This window comes from Nothoprocta perdicaria, unplaced genomic scaffold, assembly GCF_003342845.1.
Source record: "Nothoprocta perdicaria isolate Ctin4 unplaced genomic scaffold, notPer1 scaffold_64, whole genome shotgun sequence".
Taxonomy (NCBI): Eukaryota; Metazoa; Chordata; class Aves; order Tinamiformes; family Tinamidae; genus Nothoprocta; species Nothoprocta perdicaria.
The window spans coordinates 2,804,252-2,826,758 of record NW_020455910.1 but is presented as its reverse complement, the minus strand read 5'-3'; the positions used below and the strand labels follow the sequence as shown (position 1 = coordinate 2,826,758).

Here is a 22,507-nt window from a genome sequence, read left to right as displayed (position 1 = left end):
AAATGGCTATTTCGAACAGGTCTCTCTCCTATTGTTGGAGTTGATTATTATAAAATACTGCTTTTCTAGACTTTGGAGTACACAGAAGGAGAATAAGGGAAATATTTGAATTCAAAAAATTCACAACAATTACTGTAGCTCAAAATACATGTTTACCCCCAAATTAGTTTAATCTAAAGTTTTTACATCATAACCATTTACAGCTGACATAGTTTTATGAAACAGAGATAATAACAAGTTAGATTTATGAGTGCACTTAAGTATTCTCCCAATAAAGAAGACAAATATTTTAAAGAAAGAAACACCATGTAGAAATGGCACCTCTCTCATGAATTTACCTTACTGCAAATCACAATTTAATATAATAAATCACACTATCTTCTTATTCTTTTGTATATTAACTTGAAAAATATTACATCTGAGTCCAGACTTTATTTTTTCTCCTTTGCAGCCCATATCTGGAATCAACATTCTGAATATTGAATGTAACCATACCTGCTTTATAATGCCCATGGCTTATTTTTCTGACGACACTGTATATTTATAAAACATGCAAGATTAAAAAACACCTCAGGCAGACATACAGATGGTCCAAGGTATTGCTCCATTTTGACTTTTCATACCTTTGCTGATAGAAATGTGCCACTAAAGTAGAACGCTCTGCTTTGAATACATTGCAGTATTCTCCTATTTCTTTCAGACAACTCTCTCCTACAAGCCAGAAAAAAAACAGGCCTGCATCCTGGGATGATTCCATAATACTAGGAAATAATTTATGTACTGGAAGGAAATATATGGGAACCATTTTTGTTTGTTTGGAGCACCCATCACCCACGAGCAAGGTGGTCCAACAGTCCCAGCAGCTTTAATGTTGCCAGTGGATTGACTTTAACTCGAGTAGAAATAACAAGCAAGAACAATATTTCCCTGAACAATTTGGACTTTAGTAAGGGTGATTMTGTCCTCAAGCAAGGACTTAAAACCTTAATTGAAAATTGAAATGGGAGAAATTTTGGTAAGTACTGCCCAATTCTGCCATATGCAGATATGGTCTATAGCTGCATTGGACTGTATGCCAACCTGAAGGAAATAACAAAAAGCGAGAAAAGGGATAGCAGAATTCATGTGGTTTTATTTGTACATTTTCCTTCTCTGGTGTTGCATGTGGAAGAATTGCATGGATACTGTTTTGCAGCCTTTTTCTGTTGTCATCTAATCTCCACAAAATACAATGAAAACACAATGTATGAYGCCTTAAAAACAGCACTGAGCATTCGGTGCATAGTCCTTTTGGTTAGACATCAGCAGTACTTTTTTGAAAACCAAGTGAAGAAAAGAAGAATTTTGAGTGAATTTGAAAGAATTCTATATTATAAAACATCTCCATGGATTATGGAGATGGATCCATAATCAATGGATTATGTCCATGGATTATATACCAAGTAAAGCCCAGAGACCCAATGATAGTTGTATTCTTTCTGCGATACAGATTCTACTGTCTAATGGCAAGAAGGACACAATCCTCCTTCTCAACAGATACATCCACATACTTCCTTGGGGATGAAGTGAATCTTAGTATATAAACTTATTTCTTTTAGAAAAGAAATAAGCTCACATCCTAAGGGCAAGGAGTGAAGAAATGGCAGTATGCACTATGAGCTTACTTTGCTACAGGCTCCGCTAGGGAAGTTGCTTTCCTGTGACTACAGCAGTCAGCTTGGAAAGGTAAAGATGTAAACTAATTCTCCTCTGTTTCTTTTTTTCCTCCTCCACACTGTTTTCAGTCATTTCTTCCATGCATCTCTCACAAACATCTATTGTAGAATTCTGACTTCAGTTTAAACAGATTAAATCAAAGTCTCCGTTTGAAGTGAACTTGGGATGGCACCACAAAGAAGCAATATATCTTCATAAACGATTGTTGTGATATGTAGAAGTTAACTTGTTCTGTTTGGATTATTGCTCATGAACACCAACACACTTCTCGGTACGTGCAATAATTTACTTCTAGGAACAAATAGTTTCATGACTTTTAAAATACTCCTCCAAGAGACTAATAAATACGAACCACTTGCTTTGGACACTGTTTAAAAACTGCTGCCAACCCCTTCAACGTGAGGCTCCCTCCAGATCCCCACTCGGATCTGCTGCCCTTCTTGTGGAGCAAAATACCATTCCCATCAGGCTTCCGTGTGTCACTGTAGAGACTACCTTATGGTGACATATGCTTTAAGGGAATATCCAGGTAGTTTTATACAGCTGGAAATCATGTAGGACTGTATGAAAAACTGCTAGCGCTTGCTCAGTAATACAACGAAATTAACTCGTATAAAAAATGAAGAGGGAGACCAYTGCAAGAGAAGAAAATTTCCTAACAGATGCCAGCTTTGATGTTGTGTCACTCTTAATTTTTTATTATTACTGACTTTACTTAGGCTAACATAAACATTATGAAGCCATCTCGCAGAAGCTGAGCAGCCTAATACGAGGATGTTAGGGTTCCTGGTAGCAAGAGGCTCTGTGATAGCTGGAGGTCTGGGTGCACATGTGGGTAAGTGCATTTGTCTGCATGTGCGGAAAAAAAAWGAAAAAGAGCTGTCCCACTTTAAAAAATCTAGTGAGTAACATAAAGTAAAAACAATCCTTGCTTTAAGTAACAATCACTTAGCATTTAGGCAAAACAAGTGTTAAGAAAATGCTCTTTTACTCTTYCTGCTTCACAGACAAGGGGAAAGACAATATTTTGACCTTAATATAGACTTTTTGTTTTCAAAAACATTTAAAATATTTGAATTCACTGTGAATGAAGCAAGCTGAAATGCTGCAGAGCACCTTTTCCCTTCTCTTATGCTCTGCGTACTCCTGTGTGCGCTTTGCTCTTCTTAGATAGATGCAGATCTGTTTGGGTTTGACTGCACTCTCACACACTACAAGACAGAGCACTACTTTAGCTGGTAGACCTCTATATAGGAATATACTTCTTTTTTTTTTTTTTTTTTTTTTTTTTTTTTTTTAAAAAAAGGGCAACAAATGTATCATGTAAAGCAAATCCCAGTAGACTACAGGAAGGTTGTATTTGAAAAGCCTCTTGAAAGCTTTGCTACAAATTGCCTCTCCAGGAAGCAAAAGGATGGGGCAGTTCAGAAGAAGAGCGTGTCCCAAGGTCCCTCCGGCTCTGGCCGGGAAGCCTGGGAGCAGCCAACGGATCAGACCAGATTCCCATCCAAAGAGCTGGGGCACCTGGGGAGCAGCAGCTCAGCTCGTCCGTTTGCCCTCCATGGCAGGACAGCAAAGGGATGATGTGACTRCAGAGGGTTAATTAACCAACAGGTTTCCTTATTCACTTCCACTTGAATATCCCCCATCACAAGCATCATCAGGCGATGGTGCTATTTGACTCCGAGCAGGCATTCCTCATATTGTACCTTGGCAAACTTTTTACACATATTTGCACCTTTAACTATTAAAGTTGCCACAGAAACTAAGACAGCTTTAAATACATATACATATTACTATATGTTACATTAGATTTAATTATCCAAATGAAACTTTTCCTTCTTTTGAAAACTTCAGGTGCATTAAGTCCTAAGAGGTTGCAAGGAAGTTACATGGCTTACAGCTATCCTCTAAGAAGAAGCTCCGGAGAGAAAAGGGTAACAAAGCTTTGAATTGCAGCTGTTAAAGCAATTATAGGGGAAAGAGTGCAGTTAGTTTGAAAGCCAGCCCATCTACCCAGGGCGGTAAGGCAGTAGCAAATACATGGGAAAGCTGCTCTAGTAAAGGACAAGTCTCCAACACAGCCGCCCTTCCCAGAGCAGGGACTTCGCTGGGTTTCTCATTAAGGTCCAGAGGAATCTTGCGATAGCTCATTCCTCCCTGAGGACAATCTTTATACATCACCAATTAGCAATCCTTGACTAAAAGAGTTTTTTCAGCACTGCATAGGGACACGTGGGCTCTGTGAAAACGCGAGATGTGTAACACACGGTAAACAGAAAGCCGTGATCTTAAACAGGCCAAATCCTTGAATTCGTCACTAATAAATGTCCCCATGCATCCAGCAGTCCTGGCTGCTGGGAGCTTGTTTTCTTCAAATACTTCAAACACTAAAATCCAGGAACATTTATTATTTTAATCCACTACAGGCAGTGCTTGATTTAACTTTATTGGTTGTGGTGGTGGTAGTGGTTATAGTGGGGGTAAAGCTATGTTCTTTTACACATCATTTCAAAAGGCCTTAATTATATTTTATAGCTCAGGCCAGGAATCCTGCTTGTTTTGTGTCTAACAAGGTTCAAATGGAGTTCAGGTCAGTGATGAATCAGAGGAGAAGTCAAAGATGGTTATCTATTTGAAATGAGCTCATCTCCCTTAAAGAAAAGCTGGGCAGGTACATTGTGTTCATTACACTACTGAATACCAAAGAGCTGAAAAATCTCAATGCACTTGCTGATTTGCTAGTTCTGGATTCTGTGATGCCTGACCACAGAGGGTACATTAAAGTTTAGATCTAAAGGGATTTTCCTTGTTGGTCAAGACTGCATTAGGTATAGAATAATTAGGGATAATTGCAAAGCATAACTGCACTTATTCTAATTATGTAGAGAAAAATATATATAACAGAAAGCTAAAAAATACACTGTTCATTTCCTATCAGCAAGACCAGCTTTAAATACTAACATGACTATACTGACATGAGCAATGCTTTCTTGCTGCATATTAAGATATCAGCAGTTCCCCAGAAATTGACTATATATTTTTACTTCAGCTTTACAGCTGGGCATGGAAAAGGTCTTAATTTTTAAAAAGAAGCATTAATACATTTATATATCTTAATTTTAGRTGGTTTGTTGAAAACATTGGCCTGCTGTCAGAAGATATTGGTAACTGCAGCAATGATCGGTATCATTGCAGATATTTAGGAGCACTAAAATAACAAKCAAATGAGGGGTCAGATAAATTATTAAACAAAGCACTACAGAACAGTGGATGCCTCTGAAAATGGAGCTCTGTATAACTTCTACAAGGCTGAATTAGAATTACAGCTTTGGTCTCATTCCTCTGCTCTGTGCTTGATTCAGTGGATTTCAGCTGCTCTAATAAACTAAATAGTCCATGAATGAGATGAGCTGCTTTCGCCTCTATAACCCAGTGAAATATGCTGGGGTAAGTCCAAATCTTGACAAGTCTACCCTGGCTATACAAATTGAACACAGAGATTTAGACAAAAGTATCTCCGTGCACCCGTGGGATGCCTTTCCACAGGATTAAGAGCCAGTCCAGGTCCAGGCTCCTATGCTCCAAGCTTCTCCTCCCTTTGACCCTTCCTCTTCTTCCTATATATTCCTGAATGTTTCCTTTGTGCCAGCACTGCCACTAAAATGTACCTGTCCAGCGAGCCARCAAAGGGTTGATCTTGCTGAACACTTTCCTTTCCCGTGGGATTAGTTTCCAGTCAGATCAGCTCCCTGACTCAACTCACTGAACAGCTGCACGAGGAGCGGAGCAAGTCCAAGGCAGAGCGTGGAAATGTGCGCACACGGAAACCTAGCGGTCCTCTGGAATTGCACCTTCTGTTTGGGCAGGAAGCTGGTGACCTCATCCTGTAAAAATTATTCCTGTCATATGGAAGGGGGAAACATATCGCCAGCATGTCAACAATTTAAAGAACTTACGGAACGGGTCCTTATGGCAGGATGGTAATGACTGATTTCTGTGTTCTGTTCCTAGCACTGCAAATTGGAGACTGAACTGGAGGAATTGCACAGCAAAGTATAAAATGCACAAACAAACAACAAAGAAAAAGGTTTTACTGCTATTTGAATTTCCTGGTAAATGTAAATATTCTATAGAATGGACCAGTGTGCAAATAATGTGCCACCTACTCTTGCTGCACCAAGCACTGGAACCCATATAATAAAAATATCTCAGGTCTCAAAAAGTATGCAATTACTTGCAYTATAAAAGTACAAAAACAATAACTTTTGTTATTAATTGCATTTCATTTGAAATCTACTTTCTGAAGTTCTTTCAATCCTAAATACAGTTCCATGGGCTTAGTAAGTCCTGAATCAACAAGCTACAGTAAATTTAAACAAACCCTTCCCCCCCCCGCCCCGATTTGACATGCTAGTTCATCAGTAGCAATTCTGAGCCCTGTTACAAAGTACCAGTAGGGAATCTGACCAGGATTAATAGTGGTACTCGGTCCTGGGATTAGGTGGTGTCTTGTTTCATGGATTTTAGGCCATCTGTTCTTCCCTCCTACATTATACTTCTGCAGAACTATAAACGCACCTCCACCTCAGGGACTATAGAAAGGAATTAGAATTCTTCTGCTTTTCATTATCACAAGATTCAGTAACTCATTTCATTGTCAGGATAATCCCCTTTTACTCTTTCTTTTGCGCTTGCAGGGTATGCCAAAATGACAAATAAAATCCCAGATGTTAGAGACCTGATGAGGTCTCCACCTTTTCTTGAGTGTTGGGTTTAAGCTACTTGGGACATGGTGTCAAATCTGACAGGACCCTCATGCCCACACCCAATATTCATTAAGGTTTGTCCGTGATTTGTATAGCTGTCTACAAGCTGCACTTCTACCTCAATCCTCAGTGGCCATTTAAATATTCAGTTTGTCCTCTGGCTTTTACTGACAAAGAATTAATTTCCTATTGTTCAAGTGTTGGAAAGAGTTTATATTTCTTTCTAAAAGTAACAGAGGTCTTCTGGGTGCTGTAAATGGCTTGTTACTGCCGCATATTATTTTAGGTAGTCATATCTAATTTAATGTTTTATTTCCCCATAGGCTAACTCGCATATCTGCAGCATCCAAAGGCTATGACAACGCCTTAGCAGAGCTTTCTCAAGGGAGTCGGTTAACTCCAAATTGTAGCTTGGTCTCTGCTCTGCACCAATTAATAACCACATTTAATTTTTATTATTTCAATAAAGTATCTTAGAGTGCATCGTTTCTTTTCAGGTTACTAAAAATACTTGTGATTTTCACAGGCTCAACTAGTGTTTACTTTTTTGCCTTATTTATATGCTAAGGTAATTATATTAGTATACAAGAACAAGGGCTGGGAAATTCTGCCTGATTTTCGGCATATTTTGTGTATGTAACTCCCTAACTTCGGACACTGAACAGCAAGACTCCCCTCCGGTGTCCACGCCAAACGAAATAAGGCTCCACTGAGAGGCTCCAGGCTTCTTGCTGACTCTCACTCTGGGGGGGAGTGCAGTCCTTAACTTCTCTCATTTCTCTGCTATTTTGGCAGGTAGGTAGTGCTAATTTCAACACCAATCTGAATGAACTGCAAGTCGCATGTTTAGAAGTGCATTCTATTTCCTAGTATTTACTGCTAAAAAGTATTCAGACTTTAATGGCATGAAGCTGCTCTGGAGCAAGCTACATTACTCGAGCGTGAGGCTGAGCAATTGCAAATCTTAGTGCCTGCAAGGGACGTGGGACACTTTCTAGAAGAAGCCACATACTCCAGCAGACCAAACTCAGCGACCTATTTCTAAAGACAGCTCAATCTGGGGATGGGGATTCGGTCACCACTACAAATAAGCTGCCAAAAAGTGGGCTAAATGTTTATTATTTGCATGTATTAATCCAGTACAAGTATTAACTCGTAACTCTAAACCATAACATATAAAGTGGCTACAATTAATTACTGTATTTACCATGAATCTGACTAGAAACCTTGCCCTTAAGGGTATCAGAAAAACTATACCTGTAACCTCTTTAGGTTAAAATTATTAAATATCTTTCTTGTGAGGGAGTTTTTTTTCCCTTTACAATACACTGCATTACATTCTGTAACAGTATTACATTACTAAAATCAAAATACTCAGGATTTTACCGTAAGCGCAGAGGAGAACATAAGTATTTTAGCAGAAATAGTAATCATGTTGTTATAAGTCACTGATGTATTAACATGTAAAGGGTGTCCAAAAAGCGAAGTCCCTAGAAACGCTAAAAGTTTGGGGTTGTACAATACTGCATCGGAGTAAGTACAAATGGAGTCTTTTAAGTTGATCCAACTGCAACGTGAGTGATCAATACTTGCAGTTTATTTTGTTAGAAGTGAAATGAATAATAACTAATTAGTTATGTGGTTTTTCAGAAGCTATGACTTTTTTTACGTTCATAAGAAATTGTGGAGAAAAACTAAAACAGAAGGCCTTTAGCTTCCGTGATTAAAAGGAAAGTCTAGAGGGAAAACTGGCAATTTTAAAAAACTTTTAATTTTATATATACATATATATACACACACACCATATTTATATAAAAGGCTCTATAGCAAGCTTCTTAATTTCAGCAAAAAAAATCAAAGCATTACGGGAGGTCACGCACTTTTGTTTTTCCCCCTGTGAGGGAGGAGAAATGCCGACAATACATTCTTGCGAGTGGTTTTCTCAATATAATTCCTAGCAAACAGGATTCCTTACAAAGCAACTTCATATACTACATTAAAACTCATCTGGAAAAGGGGTCGTTTACACTGTTTATAAAACACTGCCACATAAAATGTGTAAAAAAACATATTTCACTAAAAATAGCTTGTGTAAGTAWGGGATTAGAGTAGTTTCTACTGCTATAATTATTCCTTTGTAGTTTTTTCCATGATGTTTTTGAACAGTGTTTTTAACTATGTTTATTAAAGTCAGCACATCAAAAAGGATCAAAGAGAAAGCTAGTGAGAACCAAAGAAACCCCAAGCGTATTGTGTTGTCTCACTGGGGAGTTATGCAGATTCAAGTAAACAAGTGCAAATTGTTGAGGTTTTAATGAAAATTTTCTACAATTATTGTATCTGAAGTCATTCTATATAATAACATCTGTACAGCAGATGGCCATACTGTACAAAAGGCAAGCAATGCTCCTTTTTCTTCCTCTGTTTTAACAGTACATCTGAGATGACTACTTTTGTCATTGTGCTTAGTTTGGTTCAGCAAATAATTCGTAAAATGCAGCTGCTGCAGATGGTCACAATAGTTATATGACTGTAAAATCAAAGACACAGAGAAGCATTCGCGTATTAGTTTCATACTATAAAAAATCTGACATTAACCCTGTTCAGCTCAAAAGGTATATCTATAATTTTTTTTTTTTTTTGGAATAATAGTGAAGAATGGACATATTTAAATATTCTTTGCTTCCACAACCCGGGACACAGCTACYACGTATTTTTCAATTGAGTTAGCTTGCATAATTTCTTTGCAATAATGAAACAAATCTAGTTAGTAAATGTGGCATTCTTTTCCTTTAAGCTTTTGTAACACAATTAAAACAATTTCCCCGCAGAGAGTTATTTATCTTTCTTCCTACTTTCCACTTTGGTTTCTATCAATTAATAAATAAAAACAAACAACCAATGTATTAAGTGGATTTTCGATACAGTTTCAATCTGTTTTGTGGAAGTGCCCTTCATACTTCTTGAAACTTAGAACAATTTCTTGTACAGCCGTGCTAGGGTTCAGCCCCTCGAGTGCATATGTTTTTGTTTTTACAAAGCAGAAAGATAAGGCAACTTTAACTGGAGAAAACGTGAAAAGGGTTTGCTGAGGTCTATTTATTGTCTGGTTACACGAGTTTGTCACGTGGAATAACTAACTCCCACTCCGCTCAGGTTCGGCACCAGCACCGCTCTCCTCAGCAGCGCTGGTGGGACGACAAGGGCACGGAAGGCGCAGCCACAGCTTGTGACAGGGAAAACACAGGGAAAACACGGGAGGAAAAGCTCCGGGGGCCGCGGGCGGGCAGGGCCTGCGCCGCGGCGCTCGCCAGGCCGCTCCACGCACAGCGCCCGGGCCTGGGCGCAGCGCAGCCCGCGGCCGAGGCGCCGCAGCGGGGATCCTGCGCCAATGGTGAGGGAAAGCCATGGGAAGGGACGGGATTAGGACACACACACAGAAYTAGAACTATTTAAAGGGTATTACCAAGGCCCTTTGCTCAGTTGCAGGTCTCTCTATGTTAGGATTGAGATGGGGTGGGAAAAGTGTGGGAATGGAGTCACTGCTCCTCTCCGTACTCCCTCTTTTTTAAGGATAAATCAAGAGTTTCGGGTTGCAGCTTTCATGTCCTATGAACCTTAGATTTTTCGTTTTCAGCTTTTAAAACAATAAAGAAGCACTTGGACTTGCTGGCCTGAGGAGACATATTTCTGGTGGAAAAAACCCCCCGTCCCCTCGGTTGGCCTACAGCTCTCAGCTCCAGAGCATTTTCTCCCTCACTTCTCTCCCAAGTACCTAGGTCTGGCTCACCTCCAAACCATGCAAACGTACCATCTCAGTGATTCTATTAAAATACCAGTCAAACTATTTACCAAGTTATTCAAAATTTCTCCATCTTAAAGGAGCTGATTTGGTGTTGTGCTAATTCTACCAAAGGTGTAAAATTTCTCACATTTTTGCTGTAATGGAAGGAGTTGTTGAGACAGGAAGTCTCATTTGCTCTGTGTGACTCTCAGGTGTGCAGAGGAAGCACGTTAAAATTGAAGCCTTTACAAGCCTGAAGGTAGAACAACAGTCTGAACCAATAACTACATTGTAGTCTACATTATACCCTACATTATATCTTGTCTCCAAACATTTTTTTAATGAGAAATTTTTATGGTGATAATGATAAATTTTGGGTCATAATGATAGTTACTGAGTTACAAAATTTTGTATYGCAAAGTATATGCTGCATTAGCAGAACATAAGAATAAAGAATTACAAGGTAAGGGATATGAACTACAAATGGATGCACCCTTTGCTGCTACCTCACTGAAAGGAAAACTGAGGCAATTGAGTCTGTCACGGCTTTGCTGTTTTCTGCAAGTTATTTGCTAGCTATTCCCCATGCCTTCAAGCAGCTCCTATARCACAATTAGAATGCATCAATAACATTTCTAACCTTCAAAAGTGCTTACCTGTAGCTTTATGTCCACTTTTGATATTCAGGCTCCCACTGAGGCTTGATAAAGAGACTAGCAAACAAGGTTTACTTGGATGCGGGATGGTTTCCATGGAAACGACCATTTGAACGGTGTGGATGGAAATTTTCTGGAAGCAGGAAAGAGCTCTCCACCAGTTTTCTTGTCCCAAAATATTTGGGGCACTGTTAGCGTTTACTGCAGGCAGCAAATCCCTTGTACCGGAGTGTTTGGTTGTGGCATCCGTGCTTGTAGCAGCAGCAGTTGATTTAGCAGCCTCCTTGTTGGGTTCATAATCATTTGTGTTTACAACTTTCTTCAAAAACTGGTTTATTTGATCAAGTTTGACAAAACTGAGATTTGCCTTCAATGGTTTTGATATATCCACATTTATGTCAGCTGTAAGAAAGAAACGTAGAGAAAAATATTAGCAGTTACAGTGCTATTACTCACTTAATGAAAAAATATTAGGCCTTTAGAGGAGATAATATTTCTATTATGTTCCATTACAGTGACTGAGTCAATGGCAAAATATAACAAGTCAATATTTTTATGAATAAATCTGATTTAAAACATCATGAAAAGCAGTATAAGCAAACTTCACTATTTGCAATTTTAAGAGAGGAAAACAACACAATCTCGATCTTATTTCCTTTCTTTCCAGAGCTTTCTGAAAGACATAAAGTTTGTCTGAATGTGTAGGAGGGTAAATACATGAGTCCTTATGTAGCACAGTGAAAATATACCTCGTATTCTCTTGAGTTTTACAGACAGCAGAACTATTCGACTAAACTCCAACACCAATAATGAACATTTTCAACATGTTTAAAWGAGTGAATAACATGTATATATATTCTTTTATCTTTGACAAGGCTAAGATGCAGACTTCTTCAACACATTTTCATGCGTAAATGTGGAAAAAAAGAGAGGCAAACAAGAACTGAGATAGGGCGAGATTCGTTTGTTTTCATGGAGACTGAAACACCTAATATTTTTAAAAATCATGTTCTTCTCCTTTTAGTAAATTATTTTGGTACTTAAAAGACTTCTGAAAATCTCAGAARTTTCAGCAATTTCAAACAGCATGAATAGCATTGATAAGTGATATTTCTAGCAGCATGAATATAATTACAAGTAAATTATTTCACAAGAAAAGCACAAGCTGAAGCTTATTTCTGTGCTGCTATCTACTTCTTTGTCAGTGCTTTATACTTCATTGAAGGAATGCAACTTAAAGTTCAGTTTTTAAAAAATTTCATTTAAAATTTAATGYTCATTAGGTAATGAGCAGGAGGAAAAGCTCGCTGTTTTAGTCTCCCCCAACCAAGAACAGAACAAAACATGATTAAAATTCTGTACATGCATCTAAGCTGCATTAGATGTTCAGGGGAAAGAACAGTGCTCAGTTTCCAGTTTCACTATAACCACTGATGGRAAACACTGCTTGTTGAAGGGTTTACACAGATTAATAAAAATTTTATCAAAATTAGGGCCTAGTTTTAAGTTATCTGGATCATTTTCTAATCTTAATGTTCATGTTGGCTGGTAAACTTGATTATTCCACTCTTTAGGTTAAGTGAGGCTTACACTTGTCCTTGGGTCATAGCCTTCCCTAGTGAACTAAAGATTGTGTCAAACACTAGCCAATACTTGGGCCTAATAGAAAGGCAAGCATTAAAGCTAGAATGCTGGACATAAGGACCAGATTTGGAGGCATCCAAATCCACAAATGACCAACATGGAAGAGTTTTCGGAATACTTAAGTAGCTACTTTTCAATTAAAACCAAGGGGAAAAGAAAGGTTCAAATGCTTTTGAAAATCCCAGGAGTAATCTCTCCACTGCTCTTTGCACTATCCAAAACCTTGCCTTTTTACATGAATCATTGGTTCTTTCCTCTCTTTCACTGGAGTAAAAGAGAGCTACAAAGAAAGTAGAGACTCATGTGACATTATTATATGAATATTTACTTATGACATCCAGCCAAAAAGAAAGTTTTTCCAATTAAACATTAATAGCAACAAGTGAGCAGCATTTTTAAAAGTCCCCTGAGTTGGAAATTCAACTCACTCTAGGATTTCTAGGTTCCTCAACCACTGAAGCATTTCTGAAAAATGTGCCTTATGGAATTATTTTGATTTGTTAGTGAAGTGGGAAAAAAGGTCTAAAATAAAATATATTTTGGTTTTGATAAATAATTAAGTATACAGGTTAGTAAATATAAGGAAAGGACCCTTACTGATTGGTGTAACTGCTTTTCCATGCCAAAGGTGTATTTTATTTCTACTGGTTTCCTTTGGTAGCACAGCCTCAGCGAATGAGAAAAAAACATCCAAACGCCTCCAGACTCAAAATGCTTGGGTGTAAGTTGATAGGACTTGTTGATTTGACTGAGAAAGACGTGAAGAGGAGGTGGATAACAGAGCAATAAAAAAATTAACACCAGAGCCTTAGGCAATGCAAATGGCTTCCCTGTTTTTCTTTTTGGAACAGTGCATTTGAACAGCGTCACACAGCAAAAATGCTGTCACGGATGACAGCTTGAAAAGCTTCATGTTAGGTTTTTATTGTGCAGTGAATCAGCCTGGACAGAAAGCTGTGGCAGCCAGAGGCATAATTGCAGAAAATGTAACATTGGAACCTCTACTAAAAATACTTTAACTATCTCATAATGACATAGGTTATTTTTACAACTGGGAAAAGAGCATTCAATGAGATTCCTTGGCATTTTATGTAAAAAAGTTAAAAAAAAAAAAAAACAATTGAGCAATCAACATGTTTTTAGTCTTTGTCCTGTTTTACACTTTATACTCAGCACTGTAAAAGAAACACTAACATTCTTTCTAAGAAAAACATATTTCAGTGATGGACAGGAAAAGTGAAAACTGATGAAATATGAAGAGCTATTTATAGCAGCTGACGAAGATAAATGTTCAGCAGCTTCCCTAATCATTCAAAATGGGCAAAAGACAGAGGTTACAATGCAAAAATGTCACTTGGATACAGCTGCAATGAAATTCCCATGGTTCAAAACCAGGGCTACCAGTCTTTGCAGTTGATTTTAAGCACCCTAGCACACCACACAATGCAGCATAGATTCTGGACACAAGTGCACTCTGCCCACTCCTCACCTTGTCCAAAACTAGATCAGAATCAGGACAGGGCAAAAGTGGCTTAAAGCCACCTGCAACTCCTCCACTGGATCACTTTGCCTGCTAGGGACTCACTCCTACAGTGATACCCCATGCTTTAGATTTAAGACGTAACAGCGATACCAAATTTTGTCAGATGGAGCTATTGACAGCAAATAATAAAGCAATTCCTGTATTTGTAAACAAATTAAGATAATTATTTCTGTTTATCAATCAAACTGAACTAGATGATATCAAATCAATATTTTTATAAAAATGTGGAATGTGAACTGTTCTGCCTATTTATTTCTTCACTACATCTCTTTAGATTATCAAGGAAAACCCGTGTCTGTCAATTATTAGTCTTTAATTACCCTTCACAACTTTCCAAACAGCTACTAGGAAACAGAATGATGAAATAACCATTGAGTTAAAAGGAGATTAGATACATATAAATAAATTACACTTATTATATGCTCCCACCACACCAGGAGATGACTTAACAGTGAAAGGAAAAGAATCACATTGCAGTAATGAAATCAGAGAGGGAATTTAGGTCCCAGAGGCGATTCTAYGGAGTTTATGTTAACGTACACCTTGTGGGGGACCGAAAATCAACTGGAATAGTTTCCTGAAAACTGTTTCCAGCTATTTTCTCATTTAAAATGTTCCAACTTCACTTGACCCATTAGTCATCATATTACTTACATTTATTATGTATTTTGAAATCTATTACAAAAAACCAATGGATTCAATATGGCCTGTTTGAACAAAATCATAACATCTATAGAAGAAAACCTATAAGCAGCACTCTGAAATTCCTGTCTGAAACAACTTCTTCCTTTGTCATTTTATTACTTATAGATCCAGATAAAAAAATCAGTGTTACGAGTATCTGACTCTCGTTCTCTATAACATTTTCATTTGTAGTGTGAAGGTATAATTTTATTCTGAAGGTATAATTTAATCCTGAATTTAGGATACTAGTATTCTTCAAAGGGACTTTTTATTTGGTAAGCTATGGATGAATAAGCAACACAAAAGCACACACAAAACACCCAAAGATCTCCTAGGAAGTTGCTTTAGGCCAATCTCAGCTCTTAATGAAGCCAAGGGGTTTATCCTAAAATATTCCATAACTGAATTTACACCAGATTATTGCTGTGATTTATAAACTACTTTCGTCTACTATTGTCTAAATCTTCTTAATCTGAAAAACCAGAMAGTAAACTTCATGAAAATCATTTATAAGCTCTCCTAACACTGGGGTCTTTTAACAGACTATGAGAAAAGTTGAACTATGAGAGAAACAATGTGGTATTTTCCAAGAATCTATTAAGTTCTCATATCCCTTGCTCTGCAGTGGCTCTTTCATTTCTCACAGCTAGAAGAGAAAGGCCAGATCTTTCTCCTCTGGTTGCACACAGGACTCTCCCCTCCTGCCTCAGGAACTTTCCAGAGCACCTTACAAGGCTATAAAATATTGAGCTTCTTCTTAAAAAACTGTCTTACTATAAAGGATACTACTATTTGACCTGAACTCGTAGGAGGATTGAATTTCCCAGCCTGAAAGGAAGAGGAGCAGACAACAGGCACGAAACATTTTACCAGCAGCCATCTCCTTTCTCTGTGAGCCACCCTTCTGGATATAAGAAGTCCAGGAAAGGAAATGTGAGGAAGGTGAAGGTAATCCTGAGCCCTGATTCTGCTTTGGAGTCAGGGTGGCCCTTTAGTAACAAGGAAGAGGCTGAATTGTTAGAATTAAGCTCCTTATATAGACATATAAAAAAGAGACACACAAACGTAAAGYGAAGATTAGTTGCAGTGTTCCCAATTGCCCCTGGTCAGGCATCAAAAGAGCGACCAGTTAAAAGAAATTAAAAAGCGAAAAGGATCTAAATGATTTTTTTTTTTTTATCCTCTAATTGATCATTCCTGATTTGGATCATGGGCAAAGGAGGCAGAAACTCGAGACAGGGCTGCAGAGGCCATCTGCAGCCCRTCTTGTCCCCTGCTGCTGCGAGATGGACGCCTGCAGGAAGGCCGTGGGCGCCATTGCCACCTCCTGCAAGGGGCGCTGCGCCCCACGCACGAAGCTCTGAGGTGATTTTCAACACCCTACGCCCACCGGTGCCCACGGGGGCAACAACGTAGGGYGAACAAGGGCCTCCAGGAGCCCCGTGGGGAGCTCCACGTTCCAGTGCTCACACCTCCATCACCCACGTCACCCAAAGCGCGCAGTGAGACCTCAGCAGGGCTCAGCTGCCCATGCGCTAGCTCTGAGGATCAGGCTCCRCTCTGTGAGGTGATTACAAAGCTTTAAGAAAGTGGTTGCAACCGAACCAAGATAAACTGTTGTGGGTCTAGAAGAACAACGGTACCATTAAATACGGACACTAGGGCTGCTACTACTTATAGGATGTTGACTGAAATGAAGCAATGTGCAACTGCCAAATACTTTCCAGAAGCATCTCAGAGGTGTGTGATCAGGCCAAGAGCTACACTGGGCTCCTTCTGTACTTGGAGGCTTCACAAAGAAAGGGGAACTCTAACGGAAGGAGCATTAACTGTCTCATTAGGGAGTTAGGGAAGTTGAAGCACAGTGAGATCCAGGTCATGGAACAAGTTTGTGGAAACAAAAAGAACCCTCAAAAACAGTAACTCTCTGCTACCTGCTCTAGTGGCCAAATAACACGCCTTGGTTAAGATACATAAATACATAAAGGGGGAAAAATACTTTTAAAAATAGAGTAAATATTAAATTTCACAAGAATCAATAGATTTGTCAATATAAAGCAAAAGCTACCAAAAAGATATTTTCATAAATTTCTTCCAGGCTTTGGCACCCAGTCTCATTTTTAGTGCTTGGGCATCTAAGTATCACTTAAAATAATTGTTAATTCTAAATACTTCAGCTTTTTGGAAGGTACTTTGATAATTTTACACATTATCACAACAAAATTGCAGACAATAAATGTATAAAAGGCGATGCCTACTGGCTGGTACACCTGCTTGGAATATTTCTGTTTGTCCTTTTAATCAAATAAATACAATTTCATGCCTACAGTGTCAGTGTTTTAAAAACTTGTTTGTAAAAGAGCAAAGGGAGAAAAAAACCCTACAAGAAAGCTCAAAAGTTTTGCAAATGACCCAGAGTTAATTAGAAAAGTCTGCACCCTAGCTAGTTCCCCTTCTCACGTGTCAGCTCTCATTAAATCAAAAAATTCTCATTTCAAAGTTAACAAACACCATGGTTAACAAAACTGTTAAACTGGGATCAAGTGGGCACATTCCTAGGTTTATATATGATGTCATGCTAAGCAGCCCACAGCTGAACTTGCGAGTAGGATGAATGATTTTTCAATATATTAAGTATCTGATCTAATGCTAATTTTTTCTCTATAGGCTAACTGTGCTGGGAACAGGTGGCCCTGCTTTCAATTACGGAGGGCTAACATGCCAGTGTGAGGCCTGGATTAGTTCACCTTCTCACAGGGAATTTGCCTCGGTTGGGAATGGATTTATTATGGCTTCACACATGGAACGGAGCTCATGTCAGCTGAGGGCAGTGATACATCATATGATTCAAATTAACCTGCTGTGGACTGTTCCGCAGGGCTGATACTGTGTATTAAAATGACGACATTTTTAAAACAGCTTGAAAGAAACCAGGATGGCTGAAGTGCAATGGTTCCAATTTGTTCCAACTAATCTATCACCTGCTGGAGATATTATTCTAGTGGGTTTCTGGTAGCTGCTATTTTCCAGGTTTCTCCAAGCCRCTGACCTTGCTAATGGATACGATTGTTGCCTTTGGAAAGGAGAAAAAAACCTTGAAGTGAGAGCTATGGGGCAGCTCTGTTTGCTCCTTTTTATGTGTAACTGCAGACACGGTGCAGGCTTCTCCCTGGGTCCCAGCAGCGCTGGGCAAAGGCTTGGCAGAAGAACAACCCACATTCCTGCTTCAGCATCCAACGGGTAACGGCATTTCAGAGTTTGTCTGCATAGTCTGTCCTACAGAAATCATTTCAAATGGCAAAATATCAAGGATCTGAGTTATTTCACACCTAGCCTCTTTCCAAGAAAATGCTGGAAGAAGGGGACTTTGGCATAAAGTGTTTATATTTTGCTTGTTTAAGTGTTTTAAGGCAATTTGCAAGCTGTGCTTCATGAATTAATAAAATGTTCTGTATCACATGCAGAAAAAATATGTCAGAAGACAGCTTTTAAAGCCAAAAGGCAAGATTTTTTTAGAAAATTCTAAAGAAAGAATTAGTAGACAAAAATAACAATTTACAGAAAGAATTGCAGCGAGTTGGTCATATTTATTGTTCACCCAAGGAATGATATCTAATGCTGAAGCTATAATAGTTCATTCATATTTGAGAAGAATGAAATGTAGAATCCAGTTGTTACTGGACTGAATGGAATATAAAAGAGAGYGGGTTGTGCACACTGATGGCAAAGGAATTTAAAAAATTTTAAATAGTTAGTTACTGTAGAAAGAGAAAGAATAGTCCTTTAATACATTGTAGGGTTAAAGTTGAGGTCTGTTCCCACAGGCCTGATGATGAATGCTTATTTCTCCTAGGATCCTATTACCTAAAATCTGGAAGAAATATCATTTTTCTTTAGTTGCCAAAAATGTACAAAATAATCAACTCATGTGGCAAGAAGTGCATTAATGTATCCTGTTATTCCCATTTAATTAGTGGTTTCCAAGTTTAGCTACTTGCTGTAGTTTTTTGATCTCCTAGTTAATAYGGACTGACAACCTGGTTTCCTGTGTGGTGAAAGTATACAATTTTTCTGTGGAACACTATCTACTTATCTACTTTTACTGACAAACTATTTACAAGGAGCACAGATTTTATTTAAGGCAGCAAACACTGGGGACCATTTGCAGATTTTTTTCTTTTAACTGCTCGTATAATAGCTTGCATCATAAAACATAGGCATGGTTGACCCTCATATCTGAAATTTAACCTCAGCATGCCAATAAAGTATTTCTGAAGAAAAATGATATTATGATTAAACCACTGAGCTTCAAATACCAAAATCCAAATGAAAACTGTATTCTTAGCATCGCCACTGCTATAGCCAGATTTTTGTCTGCATACGCACAACTTTTAAAAATGTCCAGAGAAGCAGATGGGCTCCAGCAGCTACCATCTATCAGTATGTATTGCAACCACTGTATATTAAAAATTTGCCTATTGTAATTATAAAACTCACATACATAAATGAACAAAATTATGCAGCATGTCCCTAGAAAATATGCGGCAGAGCAGCACTGATATTTGGCAGATGTGCACAAGAAAGCTGTAGGCCTTTGGCTGAGGCATGCAGGAAAGCTCAAGTACTCCAGCAGTGCCTTTGCTTATTCAGTTTGTTAACTACCATGTCTCCAGTCACAAATGTCACTTGTCTGTTGACATTACAGGAACTGTGATGAGTTTGCTGAGGTTCTTGGCCTTGATGAAGAGCTGTGGGCTTTGTTTGGACCCGGTACCGTAGAAGCTACCTCACCCTGGAAGAAGCCTTGGTTAGAGGCCAGACCTTTGCCTCCCAGTACAGTTAAGAACTTTTTTCCACAGTCTGCTAATGAGTTGCCAGCATCCATAACATTCCTGCATGTGCTACTCTGATGCAATCACATGGTCAAAGTGGCTTTCACTAGTGATCCAGTGAAATTTCCAATGCCCCCAGAATGCTTTTTGATTAAAGCTAGTTTATTCAGGGAGGATCTCCTGTTGTAACACCAGGGATTGGGAAAATCTCCAAAGAAATCCAGCTCTGTTTTGTTCTGCAACCTGCAAAAACACGTTATTGAAATTCAGGGTAATTATTGTTGAGTCCTGTTTAACGGTTGCTCCACTTAGCAGGAATGAGATGATAAAAATGAATGTTCTTCTTAGCTCAGAAGAGATCTTGGAGGAAGGTTCTGATAAGCAGTCTGAAGTTTACAATGAATTAATTTACTGCTTTTCAGTTCCTTATTTAGCCAAATACTATGAAGGGGAGAGCTACAGGATTCAGGATCTAAATTGTTGAGAGTGGAGTTAAGAACTCAGACCACTCTTATCTAGACCACTGAGCTGGCTTGCAAAGCCACAGACACCCTTCTCYGCTAGTTTAGTTATAACACCATCATGGAAACACCTTCAAGTGAGTAATTAAATATACTGGCTGGGCCAGAAAACTACAGTGAGAGCCTAGAGAAATGTGGAATGGAGAGACAAGGCACTGAGATTTTGAAAATCTGCCAGAACTGTGGAAATAGAGTATTGAAAAAATTGGGGGGAAAAAAAAAAGGTTAAAACAAAATCGACTTGGCAGTAGTGAGCTAAAGAGAATACATTTCCTTTCTGCTTTTGGACTACAACCCCAAAAGCCTGACTCTTAATACTCCTCTGATTTCATCAAATATCTATAAAGTCACTGATGATAGTTCTTGTTTCCTCTCCTATGAGAGTCAGGATTAAAATGAAAATCCACTATTCCTATCAATTAATTTGTTAGTTCAAATGGCAGTAGAAYATGCAGAAGGTCTGAAGGTTCAAAATCCTACTAATGGAGCCAAATAGGGACCAATATAACAAAACTTCTCTATAAGTATTTGTATATAGGTATATGTAAACGGATTTGCAAGTTAGTCTTYCCAGTCAGCTGGCCAGTCTGTATTCCTTATTCTCTGGTGGCTCAGCTTTATGTGCAGAAGTGATCATGGCTTTACCCAAAGGCAAAAGGAACTCTGCTTCCTGCATCTCAATTTCTACATTTTCTAAATACCTTGGAAAATGAAATTGTATGTTTTAAAAGAGTTCCCTAAGAACAATTCTATAAACTTCCATTTTCCTGAGTTGCCTTCTGTGAAATGCACAAGGTGCACTAATCCCTCACTCATGGAAAGATTGTGCAGGTAAATTAGTATATCTTTAGTATCTCACATCTTAAAGAACTCAGCAATACATCAGAAAAAAAAAAATTTGTTGTAGAGCCAAGTTTAAATGATGTGCTGTAAATAATGTGTTAGCCTGTGTCGGAAGGTGAATACTGAGGAGGAGGAAAATACTGAGGAGCTGCTCACTGAGTGACAGATAACACATCATTCTGTCTGCTGAGTGAAATAAGGCTGTGCAAGAAAAAAAAGTAGCACAGTTCAATAAATTGCCATAAATACAAAAATAGGTGAATTGTGATACCACAAAAAATGTAAGCATATTTTCTAATTTTTAATGCAACTTTATATTCTAAGTTAGCAATAGAATTATAAACACAGGAGTCACAAAACAGAGAATGTATAACGTACTTCTGTTTGCCACAATTATTCCTCAGGAGTGAAACTTCAAGTCATTTACATTATTCTACATAAATGCTAATATATGATACCATTTATATTCCGTGTTAGTTACACAAATATGCTACAAATATTCTTTCAGTTTTACAGTACCAACATTTTAGATGATACAAATTTGTAATGGCTGGTACCCAAAATTCAGTGACATTGAGAGAAAAAGACTCATAAAAATCTTCAGAAACAAGTTCAAAAGCAGCCTTGGCTGCCTTTGTTAGGCTAARCATAACTTTAGTAACACTGGAAGTTGCAATTGGTATAGGGCTAGAATCAAGTAGTTTTCATTTTGCTGGAAATTTGCCAACCTCACACTTCTAAAGGAATAAGATTTCTAGATTTAGCCTGAAAAAGAAAATAACTAGTCAGGGCTTAAACCCATGTAAGGTCAGTTCAGATCTGACTATTCCTCCACTCTTACCTCTCAGTTCAGGGTAATTGCTAGAGAGAATTCCACCTGCATCAACACAGAATACAACCTTTTTTTGTGTGTTTTTCTTTTTGTTTTCCTGATAATCTAATGAACTGGTGTGTCGATGTAGGAATAAATTGCATCAAAAAGCAGAGATGAAGGTGCAGTGCTTACCTGGTCCATTAAGGAAGTCTTTAATTTGCACTGTGACCAGAGGAGGTGGAATTCCACTTTTGGTGTCCACCTCTCCCGCTACCGTCTGCAACCAAGTCTTGCAATAATCCAGAGCTTCTGGGAGAGTCTTGCCAGGATCTGCAGGTGATAAGGATCATATTCAGTAATGATTTTCCAGGAATGTGATATATAACAAAATCCTAAGAACAAAATAAAGTAAATTAAAATGCTCAAAATATCTATATAGGGGTTAGTATTCAGAATACTACTGTTAGGCACAGCACTTGTGCCCACAGAGGTGCATATGCATGTAGGGCAGACATACATATGCTGGCATACATATGTATACAGGTGCAGCAGCAATTGCACTCAACAGAGAAAACCTGCAAAAAACAGTAAGTAAAATATGWGTAAAAATAACACCTGCCACATGATGGCTTTTAATGCCCCATAATTTTGGCATTAATCATGATGACACCTCAAGAGTGCTTGCAAAGGAATCACTGCTC

At 38.4% G+C, this 22,507-nt stretch overlaps 1 protein-coding gene across 1 annotated transcript in view; it reads right to left on the bottom strand.

Annotated features, from left to right (window-relative positions):
* VPS13B (vacuolar protein sorting 13 homolog B) overlaps positions 1–22,507 on the bottom strand; it is a 399,744-nt gene that overhangs the window by 81,184 nt on the left and 296,053 nt on the right. Inside the window, exons 34-35 of the mRNA XM_026049995.1 lie at positions 21,999–22,136; positions 10,926–11,327 (exon numbers count right to left, since the gene is read on the bottom strand). Of these exons, the coding sequence (XP_025905780.1) occupies positions 10,926–11,327; positions 21,999–22,136 (540 nt within the window). The remainder of the gene's footprint in view (positions 1–10,925; positions 11,328–21,998; positions 22,137–22,507) is intronic.